At 46.2% G+C, this 16,955-nt stretch overlaps 1 protein-coding gene across 14 annotated transcripts in view; it reads right to left on the bottom strand.

The window, feature by feature from the left end:
* AMMECR1 (AMMECR nuclear protein 1) overlaps nt 1-12,908 on the bottom strand; it is a 111,916-nt gene extending 99,008 nt beyond the window's left edge. For 3 of the 14 annotated variants that reach the window (XR_006274182.1, XM_043492214.1, XM_043492216.1), the window contains exon 1: nt 12,353-12,905. Coding sequence is in view for 12 of the 14 variants with exons in the window: in XM_043492214.1 (XP_043348149.1) it covers nt 12,353-12,804 (452 nt within the window). In the remaining 2 variants the exon portion in view is untranslated. Of the gene's footprint in view, nt 1-12,352 lie in introns of all 14 variants that reach the window. The other 11 variants (XM_043492217.1, XM_043492219.1, XM_038415186.2 and 8 more) reach the window with 9 other exon arrangements.
* Nucleotides 12,909-16,955: the final 4,047 nt, after the last annotated feature.

Here is a 16,955-nt window from a genome sequence, read left to right as displayed (position 1 = left end):
TGGAGCAAATAATTAAGCAATCAATTTCCTAACACCTAGAAGATAAGGTGATAAGTAATAGTCAACATGGATTTTTTTCAAGAACAAATCAGGTCAAACCAACCTAATAGCTTTCTTTAATAGGGTAACAAGCCTTGTGGATGGGGGGGAAGCAGCAGATGTGGCATCTCTTGATTTTAGTAAGGCTTTTGACACTGTTGCACATGTCTTTCTCATAAACAAACTAGGGAAATATAGCCTAGATGGAGCTACTATAAAGGCAGATGCATAACTGATAGGAAAAACATTCTCAGAGAGAAGTTATCAGTGGTTCAGAGTCAAGCTAGAAGGGCATATCAAATGGGATTCTGTAGGGACTGGTCCTGTTCTGTTCAATATGTTCATCAAGGATTTAGCTAATGGCATAAAGAATACACTTATAAAGTTTAGGGACGATTCCAAGCTGAGAGGGGTTTCAAGTGCTTTGGAGGATTATTAATAGGTGTGTTTGTAAGCAAGACACGAGAAGTAATTCTTCCACTCTACTCCTTGCTAAGGCCTCAACTGGAGTATTGTGTCCAGTTCTGGGCGCCACGTTTCAGGAATGATGTGGCGAAACTGGAGAAAGTCTAAAGGAGAGCAACAAAAACTAAAGGTCTAGAAAACATGACCTACGAGGAAAGACTGAAAAAAAAAAAACCCCACCCTGGGTTTGTTCAATCTGGAAAAGAAAAAACTAAGGGGAGGGGGCACATGATAACAGGTTTCAAGTACATAAAAGGTTGTTACAAGGAGGAGAGTGAAAAATTGTTCTCATTAAACTCTGAGTGAACCGAAGTCTGAAGTACTGTAAGCCACCCACAGCACACATTTGGACACCATATACCCCGCAGTCACCAGCTGCTTTGGTCTTTTTCCACATGGATACCCAACATACCCAAAGAAGAATTTCTTTCCCAAAGAGTCACTCTTTTGGCATCTTTATTCAAATGTAAAGGTTGGACCAGCCTTGCAACTTCTTTGGCAGCTAACCCCAACTAACAAATCAGCAGGACATCTTAGGAAATATTGGAACCCTTTTTGTGGCACTTGATAAAGGTGATCCTTTAGCTTCTTGTATACAGCTGGGAGGGAGGCTGGTGCCAATCAGATTTTCTTAGGGAAAATTCCCATTAATGATGAGCTATTGGACCTTTCTCCTTGGACATTAGGAAGTACAACAGCCAATGAGCCTTAGATAGCTAAAGTTTCCAATATCAGATTCTCTACCACACAAGCTAGAAACTCTTGTCCAAAATGTCAAGTGGCAAAAAGAGACATGGAGGTGACCTGTCCTCCGAAAAAGCTGAGGAGAAAAAAAAAACTTCTTGATGGTCAAAAAAGGTTATTGCAAATACCCTACCCCTTATTCTTCCTCTGAATCAGACAAGTGGTCAGAAGTACTGTCCAGCAAAGAAGATAATGCTGCAGTTAGGCTGGCAGAGTAAATGAGACAGACAACACACTAATTGGGAGAAGACTGAGTACCAGCAGTGTATTTTATGATCCCTAGATTACTAAGGAGGATCCTGCCAGTAAGGCCACATAACTCCTGAGTTAAAAGGAAAGCAAGGAAAGGTGACATGAAATGAGCTGAGCCAAGGGGCTAGAGAAGCTGAGGGGAGCGCTCCTCATAACCCAAAGGAGAACAAAAGCCCCAGGATATAAATGCACCTCTGCATTGACAGCTGTCCCAATAAGCCTGTGATCCCACCTCAGGTAGAAACAAGGCTGATCAGAACAACTCACCGAACCAAGAACAATCCAGGAACTAGATCTTTAATAATCTTGGTTCCACATACTTGGTGCTGTAAGAGGGCTGAGAACAACAAGAACAGCTTTCCAGAAAGTTACCAAAGCCTAACATTGCCACGGGTGTTAGGGCATATCATTTAATCACAAAAGTGGGAGTATGCTGGGGTCACCTCAAAGTATAAGTAGCATGGGGTAAGCAGGCAGCAGCAGCAAAAAGAAAGCGGTGCCTCATCAGAGATTGAATACTGACAGCCAAGGAGAGAACCTCTTCCTTTCAAAAACAGATCTCAGGAGATCGCTCCGCAGGAACAGAGTTTTTAAAATATTTTTCTGAAATTATGTTTCGTTAAATTTGTGCTCATTTTATCTCACTGCTATATGTCCTCATTGTTAGACCTAGTTTTACTTCTGTCCCTCACAAGGCTGGTCTTGTATATATCACTGTACATTGTAGTGCTGCAACTCACTGAACTTCATGCATGTGAAAAAATATTCCATTTAATTTCAAGCTTTGAGTTTTGGGCACATGCAGGCTGAGTATGAGATGAAGAGATGTTTTTATATGAGATTAAAGGCTGCTGAAAGATGCAAACCCCTTATTTAACACTTGTAAATAGCTCCCTATAGTACTCACATTAGCCTGGGTTTCTGTTAAAAATGATACCTAAACTGTTGAAAACCAGCTATCAACCTAGTATAGGGGAAAGGTCTTCTGCTTTTGTTATCTGTGACAGCTTGAAAGGCAATATAGCTCTGTTTGACCAGGCAGCATAAATTATAGCACTGACAAGTGCCACCCTATAATCTAGACAATCCACTATTCTAAGTTTAAATAACTGACTTTATGTTTGAAATTAGCACTGTATTTGTAACTTCATCAGTAAAACCTTACTGATACAACAAACCACACTGTGTAGATGTTCCGTTTCCAAACGTAATTTTTTTTTTAGTAACCCTCTTCTGATAACCACGACCGAACTTCAGTTGCCATCAAGTTTTCTTAACTGGTGGTCCTAGAAATCTGCAGCTAAAAGAACCATACAGATTTAAAGCTGAAAAGTTCTGCAAACCTACAGTCTATGCTATCAGCTGGGAATGTAATTCCCAACTTGAGACAGACCTACACTAGCTCTCACTGACCAAGTGCACTAAAAATAGAGCATTGTCATGGTGACGGAAGGGGCAAGCCATCCTGAGTACACACCTGTTTGAGATGCAAAGTATGTATTTGGGGTTGCTAACCCCCACCTCGCCACTTGCACTGCCACGGCTACATGCTCTTTTTACGGCCATAGTTCAGTTTTCACAGCTAGCCTAGGTACGTCTCCTCCAGTTAGCAATTACAACCCCAGGTTAAAGGGTACATATACCCTCAGAGGGAAACCACTTAGATTCTTAAAAAGAGAATATAGATCAGCAAATCTAAACAGCAGTAAAGCTTATACATGCTAATGTTAAAGGATGCTGCATAGCATCCAAATTGTGAAGGCCTAATATATAATACAAATGACAGATTTAATAGACTGCTCAAGAAAAAACAACACTTTTACAGTGCATCACTACCAAAAGGAAGTATTTGAATAGTTCATAGATTCATAGATACTAAGGTCAGAAGGGACCACTCTTATCATCTAGTCCGACCTCCTGCACAGCGCAGGCCACAGAATGTCACCCACCACTCCTATGAAAAACCTCACCCATGTCTGAGCTATTGAAGTCCTCAAATCATGGTTCAAAACTTCAAGGAGCAGAGAAGCCTCCCTCCAGTCAACCATGCCCCATGCTACAGAGGAAGGCAAAAAAACCTCCAGGGCCTCTCCAATCTGCCCTGGAGGAAAACTCCCTCCCGACCCCAAACATGGCAATCAGCCAAACCCTGAGCACATGGGCAAGATTCACCAGCCAGATACCCAGGAAAGAATTTTCTATAGTAAATCAGATCCCATCCATCTAATATCCCATCTCAGGGGATTTGGCCTATTTACCCTGAATATTTAAAGATCAATTACTTACCAAAATCCCATTATCCCATCATACCATCTCCTCCATAAACTTATCGAGTAGAATCTTAAACTCTTAAACTCTTAACTATTCAGAGATCTCTACAAAGCAAAATAGACTACTACTCTTCAGAAAGGGATCTGCACAAATGAAATATTCAATTTTAGGCCCCAATATGTCCTTTTTCAAAGGCAAATAGGTTGAGGTGAAAGCACCTAAAATACAGCGTCACAAAAAGACACTGTCAAAATTACATTCAACGAAATATACAGATACAGGATTTTTTACATTTTCAGTATTTTGTGGATTCTGTGATCTTAATGAAATCATGATTAATATAGGGTCTTAGGTATAAGATAACGTTAAGACATTATATCGCGAATATCTCTAGCTCTGGGGGAGGGGTGGGAGAGAGAGAATGGGACCAACAAAAGATATGGATACATTAGCCAAAATAGAAGATGCAACAAGGAAGTACATCTATATAGGCAATGGCAGAACAAAGGAAAGCGGTTTCTCCACATACACATCCTTTAGGGTGGGAGGAAACAGCCGGTCTCTCCAAAGCTAGTATGGTGACTGACCACAGATGATGTATGAGCAGTACCAAACTCTACAGTGAATGCTTCCAGCTGAAAGAATGAAATCTTGGGTCCTTTCCCAAGAGCATATACACCTCCTATTTCTTGTACTGCAAACTCCTGGCAGATTCCATCCCATTTGCACTTAGGAAAATTCACTCAAATCAGAAACACGTGCAGCTGACAGTCTCACACAACACCTCTCTCAACAATACAAGCCTTACTAACCTGTTGACCATCTGCCTTATGTTGTACTTATGCAGCCTGCCCACTTCCTATGTCCTGCTGAATACAGTTTAATATCTATAATTCCTACCTAGTAGCCATTTTCAACTAAAACTGAAAAGGGTCACTAATACCACAACTATAACAGGGTATTTAGAACTTTTATCATCTCAACACTTTCTCCGTTTTACAAGAACATTAGGAGTTAAACCTATTGGCAAAGATATATTCTTTCTGTAAAAAGAAAAGGAGTACTCGTGGCACCTTAGAGACTAACAAATTTATTTGAGCATAAGCTTTCGTGAGCTATAGCTTATGCTCAAATAAATTTGTTAGTCTGTAAGGTGCCACGAGTACTCCTTTTCTTTTTGCGAATACAGACTAACATGGCTGCTACTCTGAAACCATTCTTTCTGTAGTCTCTTACAGTTCCTGGTACGCTATCATTTTTCCTCTGCTACAATAATAAGGCATAGTCATCAATCTTACTTTTGAACATGCTGGGAATTCCCTACAGAACACTGCTACTGGCAGCCAACATACCCTGAACCTCTTTCTGTACTGCATTTTTTTAAAAAAAAATCTACAAGATGCTTCTTTGTAAGACTCTCTGCTTCACAGTCAAATGTTTTGTGTTCAGTGGTAAAAGGGAAGAGAGCAATTACAACTGAATAAAAGTTTTGAAATGTATAAGAAAAACAAATATGACAAACAGCAGAACAGTTTGGATGCAGTCACAGACAGAAACAGGACCTACCAACTGGGAATCTTGAACACCACAGAACCCATTCCCTTCAGTATAAAGTGACATGTCATATTGTGATACAACTTCAGTATAAAGTGACATGTCTTATTGTGAAGACTAAGGCAATAGTTATAGATGACCTCTAACAGTTTGTCATGCAAAGGATAAATTTTTATTATACATAGCAAAGGCTCCATAGTCACACAAAAAAGTGTTCTAGAAGAACAGCTTAATCTTCTGATATTAAAGATATTAGTTTAACTTTTGTGAAAGTGAAGTGAACATGTACTACATGCTCAGTTCTTTAGAGAGTCAATATAGGGCTGGTCAGATTGAAAGTCTCTCTTAGATCACATGCAAGTTTTGTACTTTGATCATACATTTACAAACATTTTTATATAATTGTTCCTGGAAAGAAAAGTTGACTGATGAAGGCAATACTGTGGAGTATAAAGCCAGTAAATGTGTGTGAAAAAATAATATCTGGTAGAGAGTAAATGCCCCAGAAATAGTAAAGGCAACTGTATGCACAGGTGAAAGACCAGAACACACACAAAAGATACATACAGCCCTTTGGATTTGCCAGTCATAATTAAACATATAGAATATTTACCTATGTATGTTTATTATTGTCTCTCCTAAAATCCAGTGCCAGTCTTAAAAAAAGCATATTACAGTAGTTTTAAAGTTTCAAAGAAACCGCTCTTGGGATTGTAGGTGGAGGAATAAAGGGTTTTTTCACCCATCTAAAGTATGATCAAATCAGCCTGTCCTCTGAGGAACCCTATTCAGGTAACAACAGTATGAAGTTGTAGCTAAGACAAAGGAACAAAAAAGCTGCAGCTGGGGGGAATGCATATAAGCAGGGTCCTCCAGAACCTTTTCTATCCCACAGGATTAATTTACACTCAACCTGGACTAAATCACAATTCTTTTCCAAACTCTGAAAGCTGACAGATACCAGGGATCCCTATTCATGTAACTTATTTTAATGTTGTTATAGTAAGTAGAAGTCACTGGAATTATCTGAGAAGAGGCTGCTGAACAAAACTTCAGTAAGGAGACAGGGTTTTTTGGTACAGTATTTTCTTAATGGTCCTTCATTTGATTGTCTCTTGTTTCTTCCCACTTTCATAACAGTAAAATATTAGAACAGAATAGTAAAATATTAGAATAGAAAGGAAAGAATTAAATTCATTATTCTACCTGTGTATTTAAAATAGTCACCACCACTGTTCTCTCAGAGTACCTAGCCTCCAAATCAGTTACTCAGGTCATTTGTTTATTTGCTTGCTTTAAAAACATATCAGCAAAGGGGAAAATACTTAGATTTAAAAGCCCAAAATCTTTGGTAACTCAGTTAAGGTTGTGCTCTGTGCAATTCATGAATGTGAAGAGTGGCTAAACTTAAAACCACTCAAAAAACAGGAAATATAAAGTTAAGGTACATACCACCCCCGAACCCCCAGGAGGAAACAGCCACTGGGAACAGTTCAGTAAGGGTGCTGCAAACATTAAACTATAAAGGGAAGTGGTGGGTTATCTATCTATGGATGTCTCCAAATCAAGACTGGATGCCTTTCTGGAAGATGCCTTAGTCAAACAAGTTATGAGGCTCGATACAGGAGTAACTTGATGAAATTTTCTGTCCTGTATTATACAGAAGGTCTGACCAGATTATCTAATGGTCCCTTCTGGCCTTAATATCCATGAATCTATAATAAGCAGATAGAAGGAAGGACTAAGAACATGCCATTGTTTGTGCTGTATGTTCCACAGACTGGAATTCCAGCTTTTAACTGCGTGCACGCCAGCTGCATTCCTTCTGTTATATGTAGCTATATTGAATGGCGATGGGATTAATGGGAGCAGCATGACAGAGCTATCACTGTGATATGGGGAGAGATGCATGTGTACCTTCAGAGATCAAGTTTGCCTCATTTCAGCTCTGAATCCTGTAGACTGAGTTACCAGAGATACACAAGGATCTTTTTTTCAACCATGGGGATTATCAGAAATCTGGTGGCATACATGACAGGGCCTATTGAGAAGAATCCTTAGCAAATCTGGAGTGGTTTGTGTGGAGTACACTCTGTGTTAGCATAAGCAACTCCTGTTCACTATGCTTAACATAAACCTGAGTTTTGCCTTAGCAAAGAGGTATTAAGCTTTGTTTTACAATGTCATGTGCTCTGTTCCTGAAGTGTTCTGTAGTATCTGTAAGAGCTGAGAGCTAGTATGTGTTGTTGGAGCATTGGGACTTTGCTCAAAGGGAGCAGAGTTACAATTAGGTTGCAGAGTGGCGTGTACCTTAACTTTGTATTTCTTGGTTTTCAGAAGTTTAAGTTTAACCACTCTGCACATTTGGGAAAGGCATGAGGCACCACTGGGAAATCTTAACTCTCCATTAATAAAATTTCAGGACACCTAATTTCTTTGGTTTTTAATAAAAATTGCTCAGCATCTCCATGTACCACAGCCCAGCTCTTCTCTTCCCCTACTTCTGGCTATTGGCAACGATTACCCTAGCCACTGATTGCACTGACAGCATGTTAGTCCTTTACTGATTCAGTGACATCTCCTGTCTGTTTGCCTGACCAACACAACGTGATTCTCTCTCCTCCCCATGGAGAGGTGGGAGCCATAATGGGATCCACAGGTTGAAGAGCTAGGCAAAAGATGCTGGAACAGGGCAATACTTGCATGGAGTCAGTGGGGACACTTTTTGCAGGGGGACAGATGAAGCCCCAAATAACCCTCACTGCACTGCACTGCTCTGACCCCTTCCTTTCCATCCCACATTCTCCTGCAATGCTTTGAATTCCCCATTCCCATTAGAAGCAACATTAGCGTGGGGAACACTGAGCCTGGAGCCCCTTCCCCACATCTGGAGGCAGGAAGGAGAACGTGAGGAGTTCTGAATTCCTTCCCTTGTTGAGGGAGCAGCCAAGTCCTGGAACAGCCATGGGGAGGAACTGTGGGGAATGGAGGGATATTTGTGGGGAATGGAGGGGATGGAGGAAATGGAGGGCACAGATGGCTACGCTTCCCTTTTCCCCAAATCACTGAAGGGAAAGTTGCCCAACATTCCCCCTTCCAGATCTGCTCTGTCAGCACTTCTGATCTCCCAAGAGAGCAAAGGATCCTTTGAGAATGATCCTTTATTTGAGGGATTGTAGAAAAATGACTTTTTTGGAAAGTCAGTTCTTCAAAACACTCTTCATCCAACTGAGTTTGCCGCAGCTGGGCTTGTACTGTTTGTTCTCCCCATAGGCGGAGGAAATTCAGGACCAGTAAGTAGCATGAGCATTAGCTGGAGTTTTTATGCAGGGTATACCTGTGTGCTTGCAAAGGTGGGCTAGCAGGGAAAGGGTCATTTCAAAAACATGCTGGAGATTTAAAAAAAAAAAGGGGGGGGGAAGAGTTTCATTCCAGTCACTGTGCAATAGAGTTCAAATTTGTGACCATAGTTGCTGGAGTCCTATTTTTAGTAGTACATGTAATGCAGCATCCACACACATTTTACCAGTGGAACACTGCTGTAGAGGATCTGTGTCATTCAGGGAAGTGATTTTCAGTCACTGACAAACTCAGGGTTTTACTGACAGGTCCTAAAATTGAATGTGGATGCATGCAAAGATGTTCTGAAATAAGGAAGTGTTACTGGCAAAATTTTGTAGAGTAGACCAGGCCTAGCAGAGAGAAATCCTGAGTGGTTGAGATCAGTTTAGGGAGGATGAGAGTTATAGTTTGAGCCTAGGTGTTCATTTAAAAAAAAAAAAGTTACAGGAACCAGTTGATATTGTAAACATTTTTTTTTTAAGGGGGAAGGTTAGAAATGTATTTTAGGACACTAAGTTTGACCACTAATCCTAATCCGCCCCACCATGAGGCACAGCAAATTTCAAGACAATCCAAGTAATGTGGATTTTAGAGCACTTAAAATAGTTGACCTGTAGACAGAAAGTGACACTCAACCTTAACTAGCAGAGCTGGTGAAGTGCTTACTGGAGAGAGTTCTACAAGTTATTTATTCTTTATCAATCTAGACCAAATAAATTGTGGGCAGAACTCGGTTCTCCCCCATCAATGAAACCACAGAGTGATAAGTGTAGAAAATTGAGGCTGTTTATCTATGTAGGACTGGGATGGAGAACAGAGAGAAGTGAAGTGGACCCCACACACAAGATGATAGCTACTTAATACAAATCAAGAGAAACAAGAGTCCCTAAGAAACTGGTATCTATAAGGGGCAGCACACAGGACGTAGAGAGGAAGGGGTAATGTAAAGAAACTCACAGCTGAGCCCCTCACATTGGTACATAGGAGTTATGAAGGGCATGTAGGAAGTACTTGCTGGGATTGTAGGTGAAGCAGGAGATCTATGGCAGCTGATTGTTATGATGGCAACTAGTGGTATAGATCTCCTACACAGAGTACTCACTAGGGATCAGCGTAATGAGGGTTCCATTAAGGTTATTAATCATGTGCCAGATATATCTAGAATACAGAGGACATTCATTAAGTGTCACTGGTAAAGCAAGGGCTGTGTGGTAGCAGGAAGCACTACTGAGGGCACATGGAGGTATAGAAGATGGAGAGAGGAATTCATTAGCAGATGTTGGTGAAGCGGGGGGAGGGAGGGGATCTACCAAGCATGGTGGTCAAGCAGCAAGTAGAAAGTGTACCATCGCCCTGCAGGTGCTAATAGCTGCACATGGGGAGATAGCAGGGCAGATGAGGTCACTTGTGAAACCAGGGCTCTGCATGGGATAGTAGATGTACAAGAGCACTGAAGAATACTTACTAGGGGTCACTGGTGAAGCCAGAGCTCACTGGGACCCCGTAGGGGAACTCAAGGGGCATCATGAAGGGGTATGGGTGTCTGATGTGAAGTATTCACTAGAGGCTGATGAAGCCAGGGCTCCACACTCTTTAGGGCTGGAAGGAGATCTATGAGGTGGTATAGGGGTATGGTGCCTGAAATAGAAAACTCACTAGAGGTGACAGATGAAACTAGGCTCTAGAGAGTCTGGGAACCATGTGTAGGGGATGGGAATACAAAAAGCAATGCGGGCAATGTGTGGGATACTCACCAGAAATCATTGGTGAACCAGAGGCTGGTAACCATATACGTGGGGGCAGGATAGGAGTATGGTGTTCTGTGTCAGGTACTCACTAGGGGTATCTGGTGAAGTGGGGCAGCTCCTCAGGTGCTGTCAGATATATGGTGTGGGTCCATGGAGGTGATATAGGGCTTTGACGGCTGGTAGCTATACAGGGTGGAAGAGCATGGGATACAAAGGGACAGTATGGAGCCCAGTGTGGACCACTCAGTAGGGTCATTGATGAAGCAGGGGCTCTGCTGGGACTGGCAGCTGTGTGGTGTGGTGTAGGAAGTAAATGGGGGCAAGGTGCCCAGTAGGGAATACTCACTAGCGGTCACTGGTAAAGAGAGGGCTAGTAGCTGTATGGAGTGAGGGGTACAGAGAATATGGGGTATAGAGCCTGACGTGGAGTCCTCAGTAGAGGTACTGATGAAATGGGGTATGTGGCAGCTGGGAAGGAGAAGGTGCACTGGGAATATGGTGCCTGGGGAGGGTATATGGGGCAGAGTGTGGGGTACTCACTATGGGCCACTGGTAAGGGGTGGCAGGGTGCCCAGGGGTGCATAGAACAGGGTGACTGGGGGTGCCCAAGGGCTGGAGCCGGGTAGTCACTAGGGGGCGCTGACAGGGTCAGAAGCCAGGTATTCCCTGGGGGGTGCTGGCAGCGGGCCAAAGCCCGGGGTCAGGAGCCCAGGGGCAGAGCTGGGTACTCACTAGGGGGTGCTGTCGGGGGGAGGTGCCGGGGCAGGAGCCTGGGGCCGGAGCCAGGCACTCACTAGGGGGCGGAGCCTGGGGGCAACAGTCCAGGGCTGGAGCAGGGTACTCACAAGAGGGTGCTGCGGGGGGAGGTGCCCAGGAACAGGAGCCCAGGGCTGGAGCAGGATATTCATTGGGGGCACTGGCAGGGGGCAGCAGCCTGGGCCCAGAGCTGTGAACTCACTAGGGGGTGCTGACAGTGGGAGATGCCTGTGGGCAGGAGCCCAGGGCCAGAGCCAGGTACTCAAGAGGGGGTGCTAGTTGGGACAGGAGCCCGGGGGACAGGGGTCAGAGTCAGGTACTCGCTATGGGCACTGGCGGGGACAGGAGTCCTGGGGGCAGGAGCTGGATACTCACTAAGGGGCACTGGCAGGGCACGGGCGGGGTACTCGCTAGGGCGGCTGCGGGGGGCAGGGGCCGGGGCCGGGTACTCGCTAGGGCGGCTGCGGGGGGCAGGGGCCGGGGCTGGGGCCGGGGCGGGTACTCGCTAGGGGCGAAGCGGGGGCTGGGGCCGGGGGCGAAGCGGGACCCTCGCTGGGGGGCGCTGTTCGGGGGGGCGCTGTTCGGGCCCTCGCTGGGGGGCGCTGTCCGGGGGGGGGGGCCGGGCCCTCGCTGGGGGGCGCTGTCTGGGGGAGCGGGGGGCCGGGGCCGGGCCCTCGCTGGGGGGCGCTGTCCGGGGGGGCGGGGGGCCGGGGCCGGGCCCTCGCTGGGGGGCGCTGTTCGGGGGGGCGGGGGGCCGGGGCCGGGCCCTCGCTGGGGGGCGCTGTCCGGGGGGGGCCGGGCACTCGATAGGGGGCGCTGTTCGGGGGGGGCGGGGGGCCGGGGCCGGGCCCTCGCTGGGGGGCGCTGTTCGGGGGGGGGCGGGGGCCGGGGCCGGGCCCTCGCTGGGGGGCGCTGTTCGGGGGGGGGCGGGGGCCGGGCCCTCGCTGGGGGGCGCTGTTCGGGGGGGGGCGGGGGCCGGGGCCGGGCACTCGCTGGGGGGCGCTGTTCGGGGGGGGCGGGGGCCGGGGCCGGGCCCTCGCTGGGGGGCGCTGTTCGGGGGGGGGCGGGGGCCGGGGCCGGGCCCTCGCTGGGGGGCGCTGTTCGGGGGGGGCGGGGGCCGGGGCCGGGCCCTCGCTGGGGGGCGCTGTTCGGGGGGGCGGGGGCCGGAGCCGGGTACTCACTAGGGGTCGTTGGTGAAGCGGGGGCTCCGCGGGGGCTGGTAGCCGTACAGGTGACAGTAGAGCACATCGAAGCAGAAGCAGCACATCTCGGCCGACACCACCATCTTCCTGCAGCCGGAGCCGGCCCCGGGGGAGGCGAGCAGCGAGGCGGCCGGGGGGGAGAGGCCGCCGGGGCCCCCGCCGCAGCTGGGCGGCAGCGGCGGGGACAGGACGCAGCCGGCGGCGCCCCCCGCCAGCCCCCCCAGGCCGTTGAGGCGGGCGATCCCCGGCGGGGGTAGCGCCCCCGGCTCGCCGCCCGCCGCCGCCGCCCCTCCGCAGTGGGAGCTGCCGCCGCCGCCCCCCGGGCCGGCCGAGCCCGAGGGAGGGGAACTGGAGAGTTTCTGCTTCTTCACCCCGCAGCAACCCGCCGCCATCTTGGAGCCGTCTCCCCCCACGCAGCGCTTCCGACCCATAGCGGGGGGGCCGGCCGGCCGGCCGGGGGACGTGCGGCCGCCTGCTCCGCCTCCTCCCGGGCCCGCTCCGCCTGCAACGGGGAGGGGGCAGGGAAGGATGAATGGGGAGAAAGGCAGAGGGGAGTTAGAGCCGCCCCGGCGCGCCAGGCCCCGCGCCTCGCGGCCACCTTGGCCGCCCTCCCCCCCCCGCGCCCGGCAGCTGCTCATCCCCTCCCCGCCGCCCCCCGCCGGGGAAGGGTCCGCAACCCACCCGCGTGCCGAAGAGCCCCGGCCGGGCCCCGCGAGCCCGAGGCGGCGGCTAACAAGCGTCCCACGGGCGCAATGCAAATGACCCGGGTTGGCGTTTGCTTCGGAGGGGGAAAGAAGCCGCGAGGGACGTGTCTGAGCCAGCCCGCGGGAGCGTTGCAGCGAGCCCCGACTGCGCCCCCAAACCAGGCAGTCCTGGGATGGCTGGCCGCGGGGACGGGGTTCAGTGAAGACTTGGCTGAGGCCAGCAGCCCGGGGGCAAGCGGGCGTGACCCGTGGTGGACTTGCCTAGTGCTGTCCCTTCTTTCAGACCCCAGGGAAGCGAGGGAACATGCAAGTGTTAAACCTGCACTGGCCAAAACACTGAAGAATCATAGTTTGCGTGCATACCTTCCATCGCAAAGGAGCATCAAGCATTTTAAAAACTATATATCCAGAGAGGACTCGCCTCACCCATCACTAAAATGCAGCTATCGCTGACGTGGAAGCTGGCAGCTTTTTAACATAGAATAGCAGGGCTACAGCACTATTTAGGCAGGGAGTGAAGAATATCATGTGTAGTTGAAACAGCCGGGGAAATTTGTATAGGCAGAAAATCATTATCCAAATTAGAATGCAGCCTCAGAAAATCTCAAGGGGACTTTTAGGGCCAGGACTGGTCAGGAGCTCAGATTTACATCTTACGTTGAAAACAGCATCACAGCAATGTCCTAGCACAGTCCTAGCATTGATTCATTGTGGACTTAAAGGGAAGAGCACCACTTGCTAAATCTACCACTCCACTTCCTGGTGAGTTGGACAGGCTCCCATCCAAAAAGTTGCCTAAATAGGCATGCGGCAATTCTCCAAAAAGAGCCATATTTTTGGAATGTAATGTACCCACCCTCCCACCCACATCATATATCATTTTAAAGCTTATGTTATGTACATTTAGAGGAGCTCGGATGTGGAGCTTGCAAGTGGTGCCGTGAGCCTGTAGGCGAGGCGAAACAATGGTATCCAAAATGAGAAAGCCTCATTTATTGCACAGTTCCAGAAACACTGCCACATGACTCTGACTACAGTTTTTAATGTTTAAGTTAATATCAACACCTTATTGTGTTTATTGGTCAAAGCTACGAAATGACAGTGTAGAGTTTTATTGGTTTTGCATAAGCAAGTATTTTTTTTAGAAATGATGAAGCTGTTTAGCATGCAACAAAAATAGCAAATATGAGCATTTTGCAATATACTAACATGAAATGTTTTCACATCACATATTCTTAATTGTCAAAGTATCTCACATGTGATTTTAATAGTGTTCTATATTTTCAGTAAAATTTGCTATCCAGATCAGTCTCATGCTGAAAATTGTGCACCAGTAGCAGTAAATTGCACGACCATAGTTTATGCTGCATAGTGGATAGATGTAAATGTATGTGAATTCCTAATGTAAAGCCTCTCCATTTGTAAACTTTTGTACATACAATGTAGCGTCTAGTCTGCTGGTGGAAGGTTTTAATTTAAGTGCCTATGCATGCAGTACTTGCCTTTGAAATATTCTAGAAACTAGCTTTTTAATTCAGTGACACGTATGTACAGGCCACGTTGCTGTTAGAGATGACAATTGCTGGAACTACACGAATACCTCCCCCTGCTTACAACAAAGAGAGAAAAAAAACTTCACAAACTTTGAAAAATGTGTTATTTGTCAAGAAAATTAAAAGTTACCAGTGCTGGACAGAAACTTCATAAAATAGAAACATTTGCGAGAGCAATCAATCTAAGGGGGAGCAGCACTTCAAAGAAGAGATGATGACATGTTGCATGGAATATCTGTGGAAGTCTTGATTGTTAAGGATTCAGTTTATAACTCAACATGCCTTTCTTCTTACTTGAGTAAAACAAACCTTAAAGCAAAACTGTCTAGTTATACTGCAATAACAGTCACCTTATGACATTGCATTTTATTAGCTGATTGAAGAGAGCGAGAATCTGATGTACAACAAGAAGGCTCTTCTCTGTCCAAGATGCTACAAAGATATAAAGCCCTACTTCCCTCGGATGTAGAAACTGCAAGCTATTCCACTAGCACATAATAGGCAAGCTTCGAAAAATGCTGTGATTCCGCAAGTTCATTTCATTCACACCATGGACAAGGCAAATCTACCGTTGTTCTATGCTGCACAATAACATTATCTGATGCTATCCAAGCTGCTAGCAATCTGAAGCAGGAACTTAAGTCATCCAAATGTTTTGTGGCTGTTCTGCTGAGAGAGCCTGATGAACAATTTTCAAATGAACAAGTGGTTTTGTATAATGTTGCTTCAGTCCTTCAGTTGAAATAACCATAATAAAGCCTCATAATCTTATCCAAAGCCAGGTGATTGTAGTTTACAGAGGTCAGTACTTTTGTTTCCTTATTGGTACAGGAGTTTGTATATTGGTTGATAGATAAAGCAGTATATAATTCAGCCAGCAATGAGTATCATCCTTCAGAAAACATTCGGAGAAGGTGCTCTCTGTTTCAAAGTGCATAGTATTTAACAGTTCCAAAATTATCATACCACTGCACATAATAGCCTTGCTGCACAGCTACAGCATGAGCTTGGGTCTCACAATTTAACTGGCATCCTACATTTTCTTGGATTCTGCAACAGTTATAGTGAGCTGAGGCTGTTCATCACTAGTGCTGCAAAAACTGAATTAGAAAGTCGTGTTAGTTCCAAATAGAATTGTACCGCTTCATGCTGACTGAAATCTCATCCATGAAGGAGACAATAATATAGACATCAACGTAGAGACCATTGACAGAATATGTTCCATTCAATGGCTAGAGTGGTAATTCAAGATCAGCCTGCAGATAGTTCAATGTCACAAGAAATATCACCAAAGCATAGGAAAGAAAAGTCACTTACTCTCCACAGGCAATCAGAGTCTCTTATACAGTGTGCAGCATTTGAAAAACCTAGAACACATCCAGAACTGACTCTACATGAAAAAGTACTCTAGAAAACAAACTCTTGTCACCTACAAATGAATGCTGTCCAAGATCTCTCCTGGTGTCTTTTAAGACTACCTCATGATGTCATACCAACACCAAATGGCGTTGTTATTGTTCATGCTCAGGTGATTCTATTTGGGACTGGTTTCAACCACAAGCTTGAAACAAAGAAGAGCACCTACACAGGAGTTGCATATGCACTTACTGGGGATGCCAGGTTAGCTGAGATGATAATACAGTGCTGAAATGTAAGGAAATGTCAGCAAGAGGGTCGCTCTTTTCCTATTTTCTATTAACCTATCAGCTCAGCTTTGCAATATAGTTTAGTTACCCAACACTTGAACCTAATCACTACCAATTTGGGAAGCCTGGACCATTGAATTCATTGGGCATGCCAGAGACGAGGCTGGTCCTCTGTCTCCCACTACCAGGTCTTCAGGGAAGGGTGTGAGTATGCTAGTTTAAGTAGTCTTTTAGAATAGAGATGTTACTATCAGGGGTCCTAGAATTGTATTACTTCTTTGTGACTCTGTGTTTTATATCGTTTATTATTCTTTCATTCATTTTAATAAAGATCTTAACAATTTGGTATTGTCCTCAGTATAAGTGTCCTTGCCACACAACCTGAGGGTCCTCTCACAATGCTGAACTTTCTGTGTTCTCGAACCCTGGAGTCCAAATTGGGACAAGAACCTAAATATTTTCTGGTCAGATTATTGGCGAGCCATAATAAACTAGCCCATAAATTCAGATCAACACCAATAGGGCCTGTACCTACATCCCTCTTCTCTGCTGATGGAACTATGAGAAAAACAGACAAAACTGAATTAGGGCATCAGCTGGAAGCTAAAACTGAAAGAATCCATGAGCTAAGAGCAACCAAGAAACCACAGTGTTCATCAGAGATGCCATGGTTGTCATA

This window comes from Dermochelys coriacea, chromosome 9 (assembly GCF_009764565.3).
Source record: "Dermochelys coriacea isolate rDerCor1 chromosome 9, rDerCor1.pri.v4, whole genome shotgun sequence".
NCBI classification, from domain to species: Eukaryota; Metazoa; Chordata; order Testudines; family Dermochelyidae; genus Dermochelys; species Dermochelys coriacea.
This window is presented reverse-complemented; position numbering and strand designations above follow the sequence as displayed.